The sequence below is a fragment of the Felis catus genome, chromosome B3, assembly GCF_018350175.1.
Source record: "Felis catus isolate Fca126 chromosome B3, F.catus_Fca126_mat1.0, whole genome shotgun sequence".
Taxonomy (NCBI): Eukaryota; Metazoa; Chordata; class Mammalia; order Carnivora; family Felidae; genus Felis; species Felis catus.
Window position 1 is genome coordinate 50657470 of NC_058373.1, and position 19266 is coordinate 50676735.

General features: G+C 36.3%; 1 protein-coding gene across 7 annotated transcripts in view; it reads left to right on the forward strand.

The window, feature by feature from the left end:
• WDR72 (WD repeat domain 72) overlaps positions 1-19266 on the forward strand; it is a 230900-nt gene that overhangs the window by 90068 nt on the left and 121566 nt on the right. For all 7 annotated transcript variants that reach the window (XM_023255333.2, XM_023255335.2, XM_023255334.2 and 4 more), the window contains one exon: positions 546-748. In XM_023255333.2, the coding sequence (XP_023111101.2) occupies positions 546-748 (203 nt within the window). The remainder of the gene's footprint in view (positions 1-545; positions 749-19266) is intronic.

The window sequence follows — 19266 nt, forward strand, 5'->3', positions numbered from 1 at the left end:
ATTTCTAGAGTGGCCTGCATTCCTGACGTTGTGAGGGCCCCTGAGTGAAGGAGGTAGTAATACAAAGTATCTGTGTTCTTACGTGTTCCATCCTCTTAAATTATGTATATATATATTACCAACAGAATCTCTTTTTTTAAGCAAAAACCACTGTGGTTCTCTGTTGTTTGTGAGTTGAAACACTAGGGGACAGCACTAAAATATTCCATAGTTGGTTGTTATTGATCACTTGCATACTGTATAATAAGTAAGAGATTTTACTGTTAAAGACATTGAATGCCCTGTTGATTTCAGTGGGTAAAAACGCACAAAGGGGAAGATAAGCTTTCAAGTCCATAATTTCAGCCTTTGTAAGATGATGATTTGAATAATTTAAAGAAAGCTCCTAGGCTGCTTTTTCAGTTGTTAAGAAGGCATGATAACTTAAAGAATTGTGATTTTTCTGATAAAAGTGTTTTGTTCTTTTCATCCTTTTGGGATAAATATTTTGCATATTTTTTAAAATATGCATATTTTTTAAAAAATTTCTAATCTTGTTTTTCCAGGCACTTTGGAAAGACATGAAACAGGAGAAAGAGCAAGAATAATTCTCAATTGTTGTGATGATTCACAGCCTCTAAAGCCTGAATTTGCACTTCCAGTTACCTCAGAGACACACAAGCACAAAAGTGTAGAACAGAGACCCTCCAGCTCCTGTCAATTTGGGCCAATACCTTGCCCTGGTCTGCAGGTGGAGTCTTCATGGAAGGTAAGTTCAAACCAAATTGCTGCTCACAGAAAACATGATCAACTTCGAGTAAGAAATCATATGCCTTCATGAATATGAGGCAAGTAAATATCAGCACAAAAACAAGAACTTAAGAGATGATTGTACCAGACAGACATACCTACCAAATGATCTTGGGTGAATCATTTTAAGTGATTATTATGCTTGGTATAGCATTCTTTATGAAAAAGATAGGTTCCAGCTATCATAATTGAGTCAATCTTATATTAACTCTTGACTTCCACATGGTTTACAGTTGGGGGAGGGGCTGTATTCTGGGCTCTGCATCCATTTTTTCAGTCGAGTATAGATGACCTCTTCTTTAAAATGGTTATTACAGATAAACCAAAACAGTGTTACAAAAACTGGATCATTGTATGGACAAGTTTTTTGATATACTCAGCACCTGTAGGATCACCAGCTCTTTAGAATTCCAAGCCTCAATTAATACACAGTGATGGAGTTTGCATTTAGTTTCATAAACCAAGTCTTCACTGAAATTTGGATCAGCTTTCTTCTTTTCAGTTTTAAAATGATATAGTATTTTATCTGATTTCTTTAAGGAACTTTTCCATCTTTTTTGTCATCTATATTTCTAAGTTATCCCTTCATCATGTTGTTGTAATCATGTCATTTATATGTATATATCTAATGGAGTATTTTCCATGTAAACATATTTTCCTAATATTATCTATGTCTTTTTAATGACTACATCATGCTCTATACTTTGGGTATACTATTACTGATTAGATTATTTTCCTATGGATTAATATATGAGTTGTTTTTTTATGTTTCACTTTCATGAATAACATATCTATGAACCTTAAAGCTTTTTTTCATATTCAGTATTAATGGGATATATTTCTAAAAATGGGATCTCTAAATCAAAGTTTAGCTGATATTATTAACATTTTTGATTATTTTAGTAGTGTTATGAAGACTGCTAAAATATTATTGATAAAGACTTTAAATAAGGTTTTGTTTATCTCACATCCATGTGTATGGTTAGAGGCAAAAGGATGTGTCATCTTCAAGAAAGATCCATGGGCTGCTCAAGCTATGCCTCAGAGTACAGGGGGGAGAGGCAGGGGTCCAGTGTGCTTTTTGGGTTCAGAGCTTTGATTTAGATTTATCAGTCTTTTGAGAACTGAACCACACTAACCAAGCACCTAAGCAATACATATATAAAGTAGAATGACAATTGTCCAATCTACAATGATAAATATAATTGACATTTTGTTCACCCCTCAGCATATTCTCACTGTAGCAAAGCTACAGGCAGTCGGGGAGAAGAGGGAGATGAAGTTTTCACACAGGGCTCCTTGACGAGCATGGAGTCAGAGGCAGGAGGTGCTCATTCACTGAGCTCTGAGAGTCTGATATACGTGGAAATATACAATTGATATACATTGATATAATCTGATATACAATGATATATCAAGGCTGATAAACATTGAAAAATTCCTAAATTTTGGATTTTTAAAGTCTCCATTTAGGCCACCCACTTTTGTTTATACTTTCCTCCTTCAGATGTTAAAACTAGTCATCAGGCTTTACAGCTCCTCCTTGTTTGTTTTCTCATTTAGGCAAATTGGCTATAGATTGCCAAATGTGCTTTTCATGTTTTTGAAAGGGGTCATATTTTATGAGGAAAGTTATGTCAATATGATGAAACTTTAACATTCACAAATGAAAATTACAGTCATAAGGCCTTAGTCTCCAAAGGTGGGAAACTGAATCATATGTGTTGTAAGATTGAGGTCAAAAAAGCCCAGTGAGTGAGCCCAGATGGCCACCAAGCATTCCCATCTTAATGTGGCTCTGTTGCTTTCTATGCATAATAGACTGTGCATCTTATAGTGGGAATTATAGGCTAAAATAGTAGATGAGAACTTGGGGATGTCTCTGGACTCATGCATGTCAGATGCCTAGGGTCTGCAGGAGCAAATCTCATTCATCAAGTGCCTATTTTACTAGTTTAATTCCCACAAGGTAAACTGATTACTATTTCTTTCAGTTTCTTGGAGGACCTCAGAGTTACCGTTTAGGTAGTGGTAATAGTATATATAGATTTCATTTTCTTTATGTAATTTTGTTTCTTTCTTGACTCCAGGAAGCAATAAAATGCCAGGGTCTTGTTTTCCTACTCTTAGGCTTGTTCTGGCTTTATTTCCTTGCTACTGCCCTTTGCCTTTGATGACTGTAATTTCCAACCTTCGTTTTCTTCAGAACTTAATCAGACAGGCCTATCTCCTCCTTTGTTCTACACACCATGCTTCTATTATTATTGAGCTTACTGCTAATTAGAGCTTTTTTTTTATTTGTGCTTTCCCTAAGTTATATCTTCGTCAATTAAGTGCTACGTATCTTCCTTTCAGCCTTTTTGACTTAAGCTGTTGAGATTATTGTATCTTACTCTTATTTACAAATTGAATATGCACGAAATTTCAGGAGTGCTTATATATTCCCCATTCTCCTTATTGTTGCTATAATAAAATGCTTCGTGTATTTTCATAAGAGAATGAGTTAGTTTTGAAGAAGAGGATTTGAATCACACTTGTTTTATAGGTGGGAAAATGAGGGAGAGTAACCCTGTGAAATGCACAAATGTCTAAAAGTTACTTTGTGTTTCAGAACTTTTTTTATGTGGATTTTTGTGACATGCACTGAAGTTTTTTCAAAGGGTACAGTGGACTGTTTAAACAGAAAAATACCATGTTAGATCTGTGTGGTGAGCTACTTGTGTTTTGAAATATTTGGGATTTATTTGAATTCTGTATTCAAGTTTTCTTCTTGCGTTTGAAGAGTGCATATAGATTTGGAAACAGATTTTATAGAGACCAACAAATACAATACGACGCTTTGAAAATGGGTCCAATGAAATGCTAGAGGAGTTGAATTTGTGCAGCTAGACAAAGAAAAATCTTTGGGGTAGGAGAGGACCAGAGTCTTAAAGGATTTAAAGGAATACAATATCATATTAGTGATGGGGAACTGCTTTTCTCCGAGTCTGCTGAGGATAAAACAAGATAGAAACTGTTTAAATTGCAGTGGGAGGAATTTAGCTTCAAAGTAGGATATAAACAACCTTACTAAAATCATCTCTACATGGCAGAAAGCTTAGTAGCTTCATCATATTTTAAGGAGAGAGAAGGTCTGTTTTGTCTGTCGGTTGGTTTTAAACTCCTTTGTTTTTTGTTTGGTTGTTGTTGTTGTTTTTCATTTCTTGTCTATAAATGAGTAATAAACAGGATTATTTTAACTGTCACAATTTAGACCCATTGTAGTGTCCAGGAAATTTCTTTAAAAAAAAAAAAAAAAAGATTTTCTATAGAATGGGGCCCCAAGAGCTCCCCCTAGTTGATTGTTTAGTGCTGCACTCTTTAATATGGTAGCCATTGATCACATGTGGCTATTGAACACTTGAAATCTGGCTAACACACATGTTAAAAATGACCTTTGTATATATAGGGTTAAATAAAACATAGTAGTGAAATCAATTTTACCTGTTTATAAGTGTGTGTGTGGGGGGGGGTAATATGGCTACTGGGCAGTTTACAGTTATATATATGGTTTGTATTTTATTTGGATTGCACAATGTTGAACTCCACTAGGAATAAGCAAACTTTTTTGTAAAGAATCAGGTGGTAAACATTTTAGGCTTTGTGGTCCAGATTTTCACTGTTGTAATTACTCAACTCTGCTGTTGAAGCACAGAAGCTAAACAATTCTTAAGCAAATGAGTGTGGTTGTGTTCCAATAAAACTTTATTTACAAACACAGGCAGCAGGCCAGATTTGATGCTCACTGCTTATAGTTGGGCAATTTATGATCTAGATAGTCTTCTCTAGAGTTAGAGGTCATGAGGCACTAGGAGGAACTGACAAAACAGCCAACACTTCTCCTCTCCCTAGATATCTGGATTTTTAATAAAACAACTTATTCCAACTTACGCACTATGTGGAATGCAATCCAAAAGACTTTGCATCGAGTCTGTTTCCTGACAGAAACCATGACATGCATATGTTTTGGAAATCTGCCTTTTTAGGAAAACAAACATGCACATTATAGCTCCCAATCCAAAGAAGATTTTGTTTTTAATTTTTTTAATGTTTATTTATTTCTGAGACAGAGAGAGACAGAGCATGAGTGGGGGAGGGGCAGAGAGAGAGGGAGAGACAGAATCAGAAGCAGGCTCCAGGCTCTGAGATCTCAGCACAGAGCCAATACGGGGCTCGAATTCACAAACCGTGAGATCATGACCTGAGCCGAAGCCCGTCACTCAACGGACTGAGCCACCCAGGCGCCCCCAAAGAAGATTTTTTAATGGCATTTCCTTTAAATGATGTACTTATGCATACATCTTTATCCAAACATAGAAAATTGATTGTAAAGAATACATTTACATTTGTTTATATTCCAGTGAGCTTTCTAGAAATATGTTTGTATTTTTTTAACCTTTACTTGACCCTAAGTGATGTCTGTTTTGTTCCATTTGGTGAAAAATCTTATTAGAACTTTATCCTGCTACAACTCGTAAAACAGGGATGCTGCACTGGCAGGCCACCAATAAAAAACTGGACCCCACTACTAATCACTTTATCCAAATGAAATGTTAGTTCTTTCATATTTTATGACATGAAAACGTAACCAAAATAGATTTAGAGCAGTTTTTAAGTAATGCCTTAAAACATCACCTGCAAATTTACATTTATAAATATGAAATAATAATTCATGTGACATTACATGTTGTACATTAGCTCAGTTTTATTGAATTATTTATATTTTACTGCCAATATTTAAATCACTACAGAAAAGAACAAATAGTATGTATTTGAAAACAATTCATTGCATTGCAATGGGATAAACCCTTAATAAAGAATGATAATTTTTACTTTTCTGAAGAGTAATTTTTGGTATATTTTTTAAATGTAGCAAACAGTGTATAGCTATTTGTTTTCTAATGTAAAAAAATACTTTGATTCAGTTTTGTATAATTTTAAAAGAAAATAAATTTTTATTATTAGATATGCTGGCATTTCACTAAAATATAGGAATTTCTCTCCGGACGAAGATTTTTGTTCTGAGTATTTTCATCTAGTGAATCTCAGCATAAAATTTGAGCTCCTAAGTGACAACACACTTCCTAGTAAGATAGGGAAATAGTAGCAGAGAAATATACCAAACTGATTCGCTCTTTGAATACATGAAGAGATGCAAATTTTTGACAGTGTAACCACTTCTATAACATGTAATAGTTAAATAAAAATTTCTGTAATACTGAATAGCTTTTTTAATGGCTCCTTTATGAAGACTGTCAGTCACTTTCTCACTTTGTGGCATCAGTTGAAACTTTTCGATGCAAAGTTACCTCAATGGTGAGGGAAAGTATGAAAAGCATAGCACAGCTTTCTTTCAAAACTAATTTAGGAGGTCTCTGAGTCACTGTGAAAAGTAGGAAACACGCCATTAAATGACTCCAGCTGTCTCTCTTCACCCAGAAGCAACCATGGATTTCCTCACAGGACTTCAAAGCCTTGCTTGTATCTAAACATTCGTTGGCCATGTAAATTAGAGGCACAAAAGGAGAATGCTCGTATTTCATGGTGCCTGGCTGGTTTAAGTCCCGCATTGTGCTGCACGTGCCGGTGGGGAGTGCCAGGAACAGAAGGGCACTGTTCTGACTCGTGTGACAAATGTAGTTAACACCAGATCCATATTAATGTTGTCAAGTTCCCTTGATGTATTTAAACAGATTTTAATTATTTTCAGCGTCCAAAGGCCTGAAATATATAGCCTAATGGTTCTTCAAAGAAAGCTTACTTAATGTGTGAATGTAAAGCCTCTCATAAAAATGAAACTTTTATATTGGCCTTAGTCATTGACATAGGTTATTCATCAAGTCAGCAATTTGTGTGGCAAAGTGCCATTTGAATAGTGTATTGTTAGGATACTTATGGTCCACTTGACAAGGGCTCTTGCTGTAAATAGTGCAATTTGACTCCAGCTGTTAAAGAGTGGCTTTGACAGCAGCCAAATAGAATGGAGATGCCTTACTGCACCGCCGAAAAATCAATATTGGGTTCTTGTTCATGGTAACCTGTTCTTTTCTCTTCTGTAGATTTATAAACGACTATCAAGGGCTTATAAGTGGAAGTTTAAATATTATTTTAAATGCAATTCACTTCGAGTTTTAAATTAAGACTTGTGATAAATGGTACAAGTGCAGCGTTTTAGGATATTATTTCCACCCCCTGGTTCATGTTTAGTTACAATTACAGTTAAGTTGAATTTGGATTCTCTAGCTTCAGTGGAAGAGAATTAGTGTAAAACATGGTCTCAAAATTGTGTGCCTATTGTATGTTGCCAGTGCAATTATTTCTTCTTTTTGATTTTCTTATCAATTTATCTGTGTCCCTCCCACCTTCTCTGCGTGTATACCTTTTTGTGTGGACAGCAGGGTTCTTTGTGGCTGTGCCCATAGCAACACCCACAGATGTTGACAGCCAGTAATGTCCCCAGCGTTGTCAAAGATTTCCCTAAAGCATAGTCTTGCTGGTTTTGAAGAGTCTTCTAGCAGTTTTCAGCAATACAAGGTTGCTATGATACCTGGCTGCTGGTAAAAGATACTGAATCTGTTAATTTCAGTAACTACGCTCGCGGAATCTTTTTGCATTGGGTTTCTCTGCCCTTGCTAGCTGTTACGCGGAATCTTTTTGCATTGGGTTTCTCTGCCCTTGCTAGCTGTTACGTTTAAGATTACAGAAGAGGAAGTGAAATTATAAACTCAAGAAGAGAAAAAAAAATGTTTCAAGAGTTCACTTTGAATTCTAATATTGAATAAAAGGAAAATTTTCTAGGTACAAAAAGCTTTTAGCTGACTGTTGATTTCCTAGCATTGCAGGTATTATTTATTTAAATCATTTCTAGTTCTGTGTGAATATAATTTTAATTTTTATTGCTGTTTACCTGAGATGTCATAAGCCTTCATCAAAGGTATGCTGAGCAGGACTTGAAAGAGCTGTCATTTTTAACATGAAAAATGCTGGTATACCACATACTTTCTCAAATGTCTTTTCCAGTGAAGGCTGTTAAAATAGCTGTCTTCCTATTACTGACCAACTCTGCATTTATCGAATTTGTGGCTGAGGTAGCAACTGAAAATTCATAAAGCTGATAATATAATTGTATACAAAGACCTTTAAGGCTGATTCAAGGTCAGTGTTATTGTTTTTATAATTGCTGATAGGCAGCCGTGATTTCTGGGAGAAAGGATTTGTTCTGCATTGCTTTTAGCTGGTTCCAAAAAAAGGTTCTCTCTTTTGTTAATTCTAAAGTAAATCCTTTCAGTGAATAAATGTTTATATCATTTCTTCAGTACTAGTTTTCTCTTAGATTTAGCTTAGTTCCTCTGTCCTCTTCCCCCAAGTATTCATCAGCCCTGTAAGAAACACAGAAATCTAAGATCATAGATCTTTTTTGAATTAAATATTCTGGTTGTTGTTATCAGTTCACTTGCAGGGTGGATACTCCAGAATAGAAATGTAAGTAAAAGTTAAACACATCAGGCATTGTAATTTTTTAGCTTAACCTTGGGATAGCGTGGCATAATTTATTAAAGTATGACTCTAAATTGCCTCCATTTACATTAATAATTTTGTATAGGTGTTATAGAAACTATGAATTTTGTAATATTGTCCATATCATATTACTGCCCCATGACTGTTTAGGGACTTTTTCCTCCCTCATTTCTTCTTTTCTTTCTTACTTTCTTCTCAATTGTAAATTGCTTTTGCTTTTTGAAAATCTGTGACTTTTCCAAATTTGTTAAGACCCTGCTTCTTGTAGGACCCAAAAGTCTTCAGCCTACTGAAAGAGGTCTATATCTGCTGGGATCAAAATTCATCTCAGTGGATTTGGACGTTCTGTTGTTGGACCATTTGCCAGTTCTGATGACAAAGTGATGGTAAATGTTATCTTTTTGCAGAAACTTGGAGTTTCCTCAGTGACCAAGGTATCGTCCTAGATCAGGAATATCTTGTGTTTATATCCTCTTCTTTATGACTACCACAATGGATGATATTTTCAGGTGTAAAACATGAAGTTTCTAGAAATTCAGATGTTGAGTTAACTAAAAGGGTTAGTGGCTTATAACAGGAAAGAAAAGAAGAGGAATAAAATCTTTCTTCTTGAAAGCTGGTAATATCACTTATTGACTGAGAGTACCATCTGGACCCATTTAAAGGAATCCCAACAGGAACACTACTTCTGTACCAATGACTTATGTTGAAACTGGTCCTGAGAGAGCTACAAAGGCAAAAATGTAACAGGAAGCAGTTCTCAGAAAAGAAAGTATTTATTTTCATGGAATGTTTCCCCTATGTTAGTAAAAACAAAATGTATTAAGACTTTAGCTTTATTCACTGGAACTAAAAGAGCATGAACTTATTGAGGAATATATCCTAATATCCTCATCCATTTTTCTGTATTGCATTTTTAATAGTGACATCCTTAAAGGCATAACCAGTTCTCTGCATCCCCAAATGGCACTTATGTCATTAAACTCAAATAATGACATAAATGACATTATTTGCAATTCTCTGTATACAATGAAGCTCATATTACTCTGGAAACAGCTATTTTGATACTAAATTAAAACATCCTGCATAAGCTTTGTGTCCAAGTATGATCATTCCATAGAAAAAAATGGTCATAAGAAACTGCTGTGAGGGGCACCTGGGTGGCTCAGTCGGTTAAGCTTCCGACATTGACTCAGGTCATGATCTCGCAGGCCGTGAATTTGAGCCGTGTTGGGCTCTGTGCTGACAGCTCAGAGCCTGGAGTCTGCTTCAGAATCTGTGTCTCCCTCTCTCTCTCTCTGCTGCACCCCCACTCAAGCTCTGTCTATCTCTCTCTCTCCCTTTCTCTCTCAAAAATAAATAAACATTTAAAAAAAGAAAACAAAAAAAGAAACTGCCGTGAGAGCAGTGGCTTCTTATGCACATATTGAACTCCGTGCAAATTCGCAGAGGAATGACACTTGTAAATTTTGAGTTTTTTTGGTCTTCATGTGTTGTCCAAGACCTTCTGGTTTCTAGAGAGCCATTAGGAAAGCTCACAAAGTATAAAGTCATACTCACCTTTATTACTTTCTTCCTGTTTGCACTAGAGGTCTCTGGTCATTACACAGAAGTTGGTCCTCTCCATTTACTCTGGCAGCAAAAGTTTTGTTTTCCCTTTAGCCCCCTGAAGTAAAATATTAATCTGAATGCACAAAGAGTAGTAATGGAGGAGCACAAGTTCACCAGATCCTTTATTTCTGGTTTCGGCACTGTGCCATGTTAGAGCGAAAAGTGATCAAGTTGCTGTTTTCTCTTTTCTTCTCTTTACCAGGAGGATGTTAGAGCCCAGTTTCGATTGAACCATACAGTAAATTAGGTTTAGATACAGAACTGGGCCTGTTGGTTCCTGTCTCTGCTCCGTTAGTCCCAGTGTAGCTGAATGCGCTGACGCATGGACCCTGCAGCCAGGCTCTTACTGGCCAAATTTCTCTCACTGCCGGGCTCCTGTGTTATCCTGTCTTTACTTTCCTACCCATTTCCTTGAACGTTCATTGACAGCTAAGCCAGGCATCTGGTATACTAAAAGTCAGTTTGGGATTGTTTCTATAGCCTTGAATTTTAGAGTTCCCTGCTTTTGCTGTGATTAGTTGATAGGATTTAAGCTTTGCTTGGATCTCTGATTTTTCTTTTCTCTGAATACCCTACTTAGTATACCTCTTCCTTACAAGTTGCCTTTCCAGGAACCAGAAACCTCAGGCTCGGCTCTCACAGATGACCACTCCGGCTTCTGCCTGAACTCTTCAAAATGGTGGCATTTTAGTTTCCTATTGCCATGGAACAAATAACTACAATCGTGGAGGCTCACAGTCATACACATTTACCATGTCATAGTTTATCTAATCGTGTGCCAGGAGTCTGGCATGGCCTGGTTGGATTCTCTGTGCAGGGTCTCCCATGGCTGAAATCTAGGTGTGACCTGGGGTTGCTCTGCCACCTGAGGCTGGGGGCCCTCTTCCAAGCTCATTCAGGTTATTGGAAGAATTCAGTTCCTTGTGGTTGTCGGACTGGGTCCCTGTTTTCTTGCTTGCTGTCAACAGGGACCACACATACCTTGCCAGATTGCCCCCTTAATCTTGAAGCCAACAGTGGAGAAATTGTTTTGTATCAAGTCCCCTTATAGTCTGAATCTCTTACTTCTCCCTCTGCCAGCAGCCAAAAATAACCTCTCTGCTTTCAAAAAAATCTATGTTATTAAATCAGGGTGACTCATATAATCTCCCTATTTTAAAGTCAACTGATTTGGAACCTTAATTACATCAGCACAATTCCTTCACAACAGTACCTAGATTTGTGTTTGGTTGAATAACTGGAAGAAGATATATTTTATGAGGTGCTGAGAATCTTGGGGGCAGTCTTACAATTCTGCTTATAGATAGAAAGTAATTCTAACTCAGGGTGGTTGCTGTTTCTGTTTTTGCTTAAATTTTCTTTTTTCATTTTATTCATTTGAATGAGAGAGAAAGAGAGAGAGAGAGAGAGAGAGAGAGAGAGAGAGAGAGAGAGAGAGAGAATGCAAGCTGGGGAGAGGGACAGGGGGAAAAATAGAAAGAACCTTAAGCAGGCTCCATGAAGCCTGATGCAGGGCTCATTCCCACGACCCCAAGAGTCAGACACTCAGTCAACTGAGCCACCCAGGTGCCCCAGGGTGGGTGCTGTTTTAGGACTATTACCTTCTCCTCATTCTGAAACATTTAACCTCTGCCTAAGTGCCCTGATTAGCTGTCCTATTACTCATCATTTCTGAAATTTGAATCAAGACTCTTAGGACCTCTTCACCCTGTCTGTTCCTTCAGGGAGTTGGCCTGTGCTATAGGAGATCTGTCTCTTCTGTCTCTTAAGCCAAACCCTGTTTTACCAAAACCATAGCATGGCAGAGATCATGTGATCATACAGCAGAGTATGGAGAGAATAACATGGGTCCTGTCTCTTTCTACAAGATTATATCATGAGGCTTAAACAAGAAAATAATTTGACAGTGGGTACGACTCTCTGAATCTAAGAAGATTTTCACAAAATTTGTTATCATATGATTAGCAGTCTAACATCTTTAATTACCGAGGGCCTATCTTGGTCCTCTATTAAATTTATAGATGATAACAAGTTGTCTTTACAGTCTCTTAAGCATTATTTTCCTTTTTGCCTTTGATGTTTAGCTATGTTAATAATCAGCTTAACCAATCTTTAGAACATTTTTTACCTTAGGTATTAAATTTCCGGTGTTATCAAGGATGCCTAGAATTAGTAGGACAGTAGCAGAAAACTACCAGTTTTGAGTATATTACATTCAAAAATTTAATTTTCCTTTTTATGGTAATTCTGTTATTCATGATAAATTCTGCCATGAAATACACACTTGACTTAAATGATAAACCCTCTGTGGTACTCAAGGAAACAGTTGGGATCAGATAGAACAGATTTCATGAGTTACACCAGAAATGAGTTTGCAGATAATGAACAGCACCCACATGATGGTTTGCATCACTGTTCTTCCGGCCCAGTTATGGGACTACAGCTTGATGGGTTTTTGCCTTAACCTAATATTCTATATCCACTGATTCTAGGACTAAGCTCTTGAATTTTAAAATATATGTTCTTATTCTTTATCAGAATAAGAATTCATGAATTAATTAAGCCTGAGGATTTTTGGCCCTTATTTTATCTATCTGAAAATAAACCATTATAAGTGGTGCTTAATTCATAGGCAAAGCATGAAATATATCAGAACTAAACAATATAATCTACAAGATATTCAGTACTTCATTATGTAGAAATGATATATTATGCCCCTTTAAAACTTTTACAGCCCTCTTACAGTTTCCTGATGTCTTTTTAATAAATCATTTAATATGATTGCTTTTAATTGCCATTTTCAGGATATGCTGACTTTCAATAAGGGTAAACATTCAACACCATATTATAATTAAAACTTTCCTAAAAAGAAACAAAACAAAACAAAACAAAACTTACTTCACTTGCTTGAAAATTAGAGCAGGTATAGTCGGTAGTTCTTGAGTGATACTCGGGAAAGAATTTAAATCGAGTTTTTGCTATCCTCTGGTGACTTTGTTTCCAAATTTTGTGTCCAAATTCTGGACATAATTAAAACCTATAAAATATCCCCTTTAACACTTCAAAATGTTCATAAAATTCACATTGCTAATCAGTGTTATTATTATGTAATTTTTCTTGTATCTCTTAAGGTGGGAACTATATATTTTCTTAGCAAGAATACCTTCTGAGTTTTAAATTTGTTTTTGACACTTGTCTTGGAAAACAAGAGCCTTGAGAAGAAAAGAGCTTTGGAAATGGACATTCAATTATTATTAATCTCAGTTATATTCATCCTCAGAATAAAATCCAAAATTATATTGAAAAATGTCACCTGTAGATTTGGGACCATAACACAAATATTTAATTGCAAGCTACTTGCCTTATTTAAGAAAAACAAACAAACAAACAAACAAAAACACCCAGCTCCTGTTTCCCTGACAGCTAGTTAACTGCCAGAATCTTTTCTCTCTGGTTCTTTACCTTGAAGTGTAAGCTTCAATATCACTTCCTTTAAAGTAAGTATCAGCCCACGTTCCATTATTTTCTTTCTCAGCATCCTTCTTATTTCATTTTGTGTCTTCTGCACCACCACACCCCCCCACCCCCCGACAGTATAAGCTCAAAAAGGGCGGTGACCTGCTCTGCTAGTTTAGTACAGTATCCTCATCACCTAACACAAGGCAGGCATTCAGAAATATTTGTTGAATGAACACCTGGACTGACAGCTGATAAAGTATAAACATGAAAAATAGATGGTAAGAAGGTGGAAGATACAGCCTTTTTTGAATTGTAAGAGAAAAAAAGTTTAAATGACTTCTAGAAATATAATATGTATTTATTTTGCTAGACAATTGCTTTAAGTCCAAATTGGGTTTACGTATTATTTGATCTTACGTATTATTTGACCTAGCAAAAAAAAATTGTTAATAACAACATAGGAAAGAGGCTGTGGAAACACAACAGCTACCCCACCAATATTTAAACCAGCCCCAATCAATTCAAAAGTTTATAAGGCATATTGATATTTAGACCAGTCCAAATCAATTCAAAAGTTTATAAGAAAAGATTTATTAAAAACTGGTGATGAAATTTAGGATGTGTAGCACATTGGGAGGAATGATTCACTGTGGGTAAGATGGGCACAATGGTGAGCTGATATAGATTCAGAAAGATTAAAAGGCAGTGTGGTTAAATGGTTTCTTACACCACCAAAGTTTATATTATTGCCCTGTTCACTTGCCCTTAAATCTCAGACTCTTTTTTCTAGTAACAAAGTTATCTAAAATAAGCACTCAAAAATAGCCTGAGGATTGTAGCGTATATCATAGGCCCTCTGCTTCCCTCAAATAATTACTTTGCTAAGCCCTCCCCTCAATACAAAACCCCTGAAGCCAACAACAATCTAATCAACAGGTTTGTAATAACTTTTAGAAATGTAAGTGTAATAAATATGAAGAGGCCTGATTTATGTTTCATTTCCCAGATGCAGAGTCTCTGGCACAACCTTGCATCCTTCAAGTGGTACACATTGCTTCCTACTTGCCTAGATTATTTGCAAATTGCTGAACCCTCTCTCTGAGAGGTTGGTGAGGGGGGATGATTCCACTCTGTGATGTGTATGACAGTCAGTGCTTTTGGTTAACTCTTTTTTTGTGGGAACATGGGGTAGCGTGCTGGATTAGCAGTCCCAAGAGATGCCAAGCCTCCTAAGATTTGCTCTTCTTCCCTGTCTCCTTTCCTCCAGGGAGGAAAGCATGTCAGTAAATGCAAACAAGCCAGTTCCCCTCCACATGGCTGCCTGGCTGACTCCACTCTCCATGTGCCTTATCTCATGTATAAGAGATGTTCTTCTCTCCACCTAGTCAAATCCTACCCATAGCACAACATATACATGCACTATTTAATATGCACCTACCAGTTAAACACCTGTAAATGAACTATGGATTACCTAGTTATTTTGCAACTATTTGTTTTTCTTAGCTTCTCAATTAGGCCTTAAGATCCTTAAAAACAAAGAACTACTTTGTATGTTAACTTAAATTTTGTAGCATCGAATACAGAAGAAAATATTTATTCAGCAAATATTCATTGAACACCTACCACGTGCCAGACACTTTTCCTGATACTAGGAATTTTCAACAAAGTCCTGGTTGTCATGGCACTTCTGATTTGTGTTTTGAATAGATCACTTTGGTTGCTTTGGGGAAAATTGGATTAGAGGATAGGGGTTTGGAGAAGAGGAAGCTATTGTATAGGTGCAGCAAGAGAAGGAAATTACTAATGAGCGCTGAGTTTCTGAACATCAAATTGGAAAAAGCCATGATACAGCATGTGTGTTTTGTACACCTACAGCCCAAAGTGCTACCAAAGCCTCTCTGTATGGCGAGACCAATGCTAGCCACAGAATGTGGAAGCGATATTAGGTCTAAATCTTGACGAATGAGTAAGATTTTGCTGTGGGGAACAGCAGATCCAAACCCCAAAATATAAAGAGGGGTGGTGAATAGGGGACTGATGAGAAATGACATGACTGGACATAGAACACATAGTAGGAAATGGTGGAAGATGACTGTGTCTTCGAGTCCTGAAGGAAAAGAAAAAGAAGTCTTTGAACCTGGCCTTGGACTTCTGAGAACAACTTATATTTGGAGTGGAAAATCCCATAAAACAACCAATATAAGCTTTAGAATCCTCTGTTAAAGTATAACTTAACCTGAACTGAGGATATTTAACAACTTAAATTGCCTGCTTTATATTTATATCGTCATACTGCCTACAAAAAATATTTTTTTATCTATGTAAAATTCCTGTAAATTTCGAATAGTCTGGGGACAGGCAAACTTTTTCTTAAAGGACCAGATAGTTAAATCTTTGTGGCCCTAGAGTTTGTCATAACTACACAACTGTGCTTCTGCAACACTAAAACAGCCACATAGGATACGTAAACGAATGACTATTTTTGAGTTCCAATTATATTTTATTTACAAAAAAGAGGTGGTAGGCAATATTTGACCTGTTGGTCATGATTTTCTTACCCCTGCGGTAGGCAATATTGTGATTAGATTCTATTATAATTCAGTGTAATAGGCTACAAGAAGAGAAATGGAAGCTTTCCACTGGAAAAACGGTATTTGGTTATTGTCATTAACAAATATTCTTACAATGCTCCCTCTTTGCTAAAAGTTATAACAGTTTTAAATCAATTTTGGAACCCTGGGTGGTGAAATCCATTTTGGCTTTTTGAACATTTTTGTCTTATTTCCCCTAATGCTTATTTCTTTAAGGTAGTCTACAAAGTTGATCTTGTCAATCAATTACTAGAAATGCAGTTATTTATTGCGAAATGGTCATTTGAAAGAACTCTTTTCCATAAACTTTAAATTATATATTTCTGAGTGAGTGTATTCTGTAGGTATTGATTTCAATTTAATAAGTATATGTTAAATTGAATTGACTAAAATAGCTAGTGGTCACACAGAGATATACACCTACAATAAGTGTTCGACTGGTTATTTATTCTTTATGTAAATACACATAAGAATCATTCCAAATAGAGGAAGCACTTTTTCCCCCTTTGGTCTACTTAGTGGTAAACCAATTCTGATTAAGTTATGTTTCCTTCAACCTACATCCTTTTCTGACCTTTGGCCAATAATAAGCTTATTAGCATGATGTTTGGAAAGCATCAGCATGGTAGCACTGACTTATATGTCATAGTTGGGAAGCAAAGGTGTTTGGAGTAAGTCAAATCAGCACATCTACAGCACATCTCTTTTAATTAGTTTTCATCTCTAGGGGGTAAGTACAGAGTAATTTAGCAACACGTACTTGTTGTCTTAATTGACAGTTATACACAGAGAGAGGTACAAAAATTGAAGGAAACAATTGCTATTTAAAGAGAACATATAGGACATATGGGAGCATATCTTTCCTGCCTCATATATTTTAGCTTTTTAATGAAATTGCTTAAATTGCTTTTAAATTCAATACTGAGTACTTTTTTTTTTCAATCAGTGTCATTGAATTTTTTTCTAGGATGCAGATTAAACCAAAGTTGAATTATGAAGGATTTATTCAAACAGTTGTGAACACCTTTCAGAAATGGGGGCTAAGGGATGGTTTTATGTCTTCTAGTAGTTTCTAAGAAAAGCATACAGCACGTAAGCAAATGAGATCACATTTTATAGGGCGGAAAGAGCACCAGAGTGGAATAGTCAATTTGTGTTCTAATTTCAACTTTGGCACTTCAGTAGTTGTGTTGATTACAAGGTTCCTGGCACAGAGCTCCCAAAACCCATGGAGTTTCCTGCAATGAGAGTCCTAAAACTGTCTTTTGTTATTCCTAACAAGCCTTTCAAACACACCTGAGTTTATGTTAATGAGGTCAGTTTTGGAAAGGCCCTGGATGGGGGCTGGTTGCCAGGAACCAGGCAGGTGCTTAGATGGTTGGAATTTTCAGCCCCACCCAATGACCTCAGGACAGGGAGAGAGGTTGAAGGTTGAATTCATCACCAACGGGCAATGATTTAATCAACCATGCCCATGCGATGTTGTCTCCATAAAAACCTAAAGGTCAGATTTCAGAGAACTTCTGGATTGTTGAACACATATATGGGAGCCGGATGCTCTTAAAGAGGGAGTGGAAGCACCCTGCTCCTTCCTACATATCTTGTCCTTATATAGCTCTTCAACTTGACACCTCATTTGTATCCTTTAATATCCTTTATAACAAACTGGCAATCTAGTAAGTAAACTGTTTTCCTGAGTTCTGTGCGCTATACTGGCAAATGATCAAACTTGAAGGGATGGTCATTAAAATTCTCTGTTGATAGCTGGTTGGTCAGAAATACAAGTGACAACCTGGATTTTTAATTGATATCTGAAGTGGGGCAGTCTTGTGGGACCAAGCCCTTAACCTATAGTGATGTTATGTGCAGATAGGTAGTATCAAAATTGAGCTAAATTATAGGACACATGTCCCATCTGGTGTCTGAGAATTGCTTGGTATGGGTAAAACTTCTCACACATCAGGTGTCAGAACTATTGAAAGTACAGAAGTTTGAGTATGATAGTAGCAGAGAAAAGAGTAGAGAAGAAACACGATAGTGTTTTTCCTTTGTAGTTACCTATCTATTCATTCATCTATTAATAAATCAAGTTGCATACAGTCTAAATCAACATAGGCTAACAACAATGCCCCAAATCTCATTAGCTAAAAACAACCCAAGTTTATTTCTTCATTTACTGCATGTACCAATCTGAAATCAGAAGGGGGTCTCTCTGCTCTTCATGGTCATAACCAAACTAATGAAGCAGAAGCCATGTACTGGGAAAGACAGATAACTGAATTATTTAATAGTTATACTAATGGCTACACAGATACTAACTTCTAAGACACTTTTATCTGTAAAATTATAAGAAGTTTTGTGGAAATGCCTAGTTCCTTTTTTTTCAATTTTTTATTTAAATTCCAGTTATTTGACTTACAGTGTAACATTAATTTCAGGTATAGAATTCAGTGATTCATCACTGACATATACTACACCCAGTGCTCATCACATGCTCATCACACTCTATATAGAGTCCATTTCCTGGTTTGCCTCTCTCTTTTTCCCTTCTATGTTCACTGTTTTGTTTCTTAAATTCCACATATACATGAAATCATATGGCATTTATCTTTTTCTGACTGACTTATTTTTTGCTTAGCATAATACTCTCTAGCTCCATTCATGTCATTAAAAATGGCAAAATTTCATTATTTCAAAAATTCACATCTTTAGTCGATAAAACATTTGGGCTCTTCTCATAATTTGGCTATTGTTGATAGTGCTGATATAAACATTGGGGTACATGTGTCCCTTCAAATCAGTATTTTTGTATCCGTAGGGTAAATGCCTAGTAGTACAATTGCTGGATCATAGGGTAGTTCTATCTTAACTTTTTGAGGAACCTCCATACTATTCTCCAGCATGGCTGCATCAGTTTGCATTCCTACCAGTAGTACAGGGGGGTTCCTCTTTCTCTGCATCCTTGTCAACACTTGTTTCTTGTGTTATTAATTTTAGCCATTCTGAGAGGTGTGAGGTGGTATCCCATTGTAGTTTTGATTTGTATTTCCCTGATAATGAGTGATGTTGGGCCTCTTTTCATGTATCTGTTAGCCATCTGGATGTCTTCTTTGGAAAAATGTCTATTCATGTCTCCTGCCCATTTCTTAACTGAATTATTTGGTTTTTAGGGGGTTGAGTTTAATAAGTTCTTTATAGATTTTGTGTACTAACCCTTTGTCATTTGCAAATATCTTCTCCCTTTCCATAGGTTACCTTT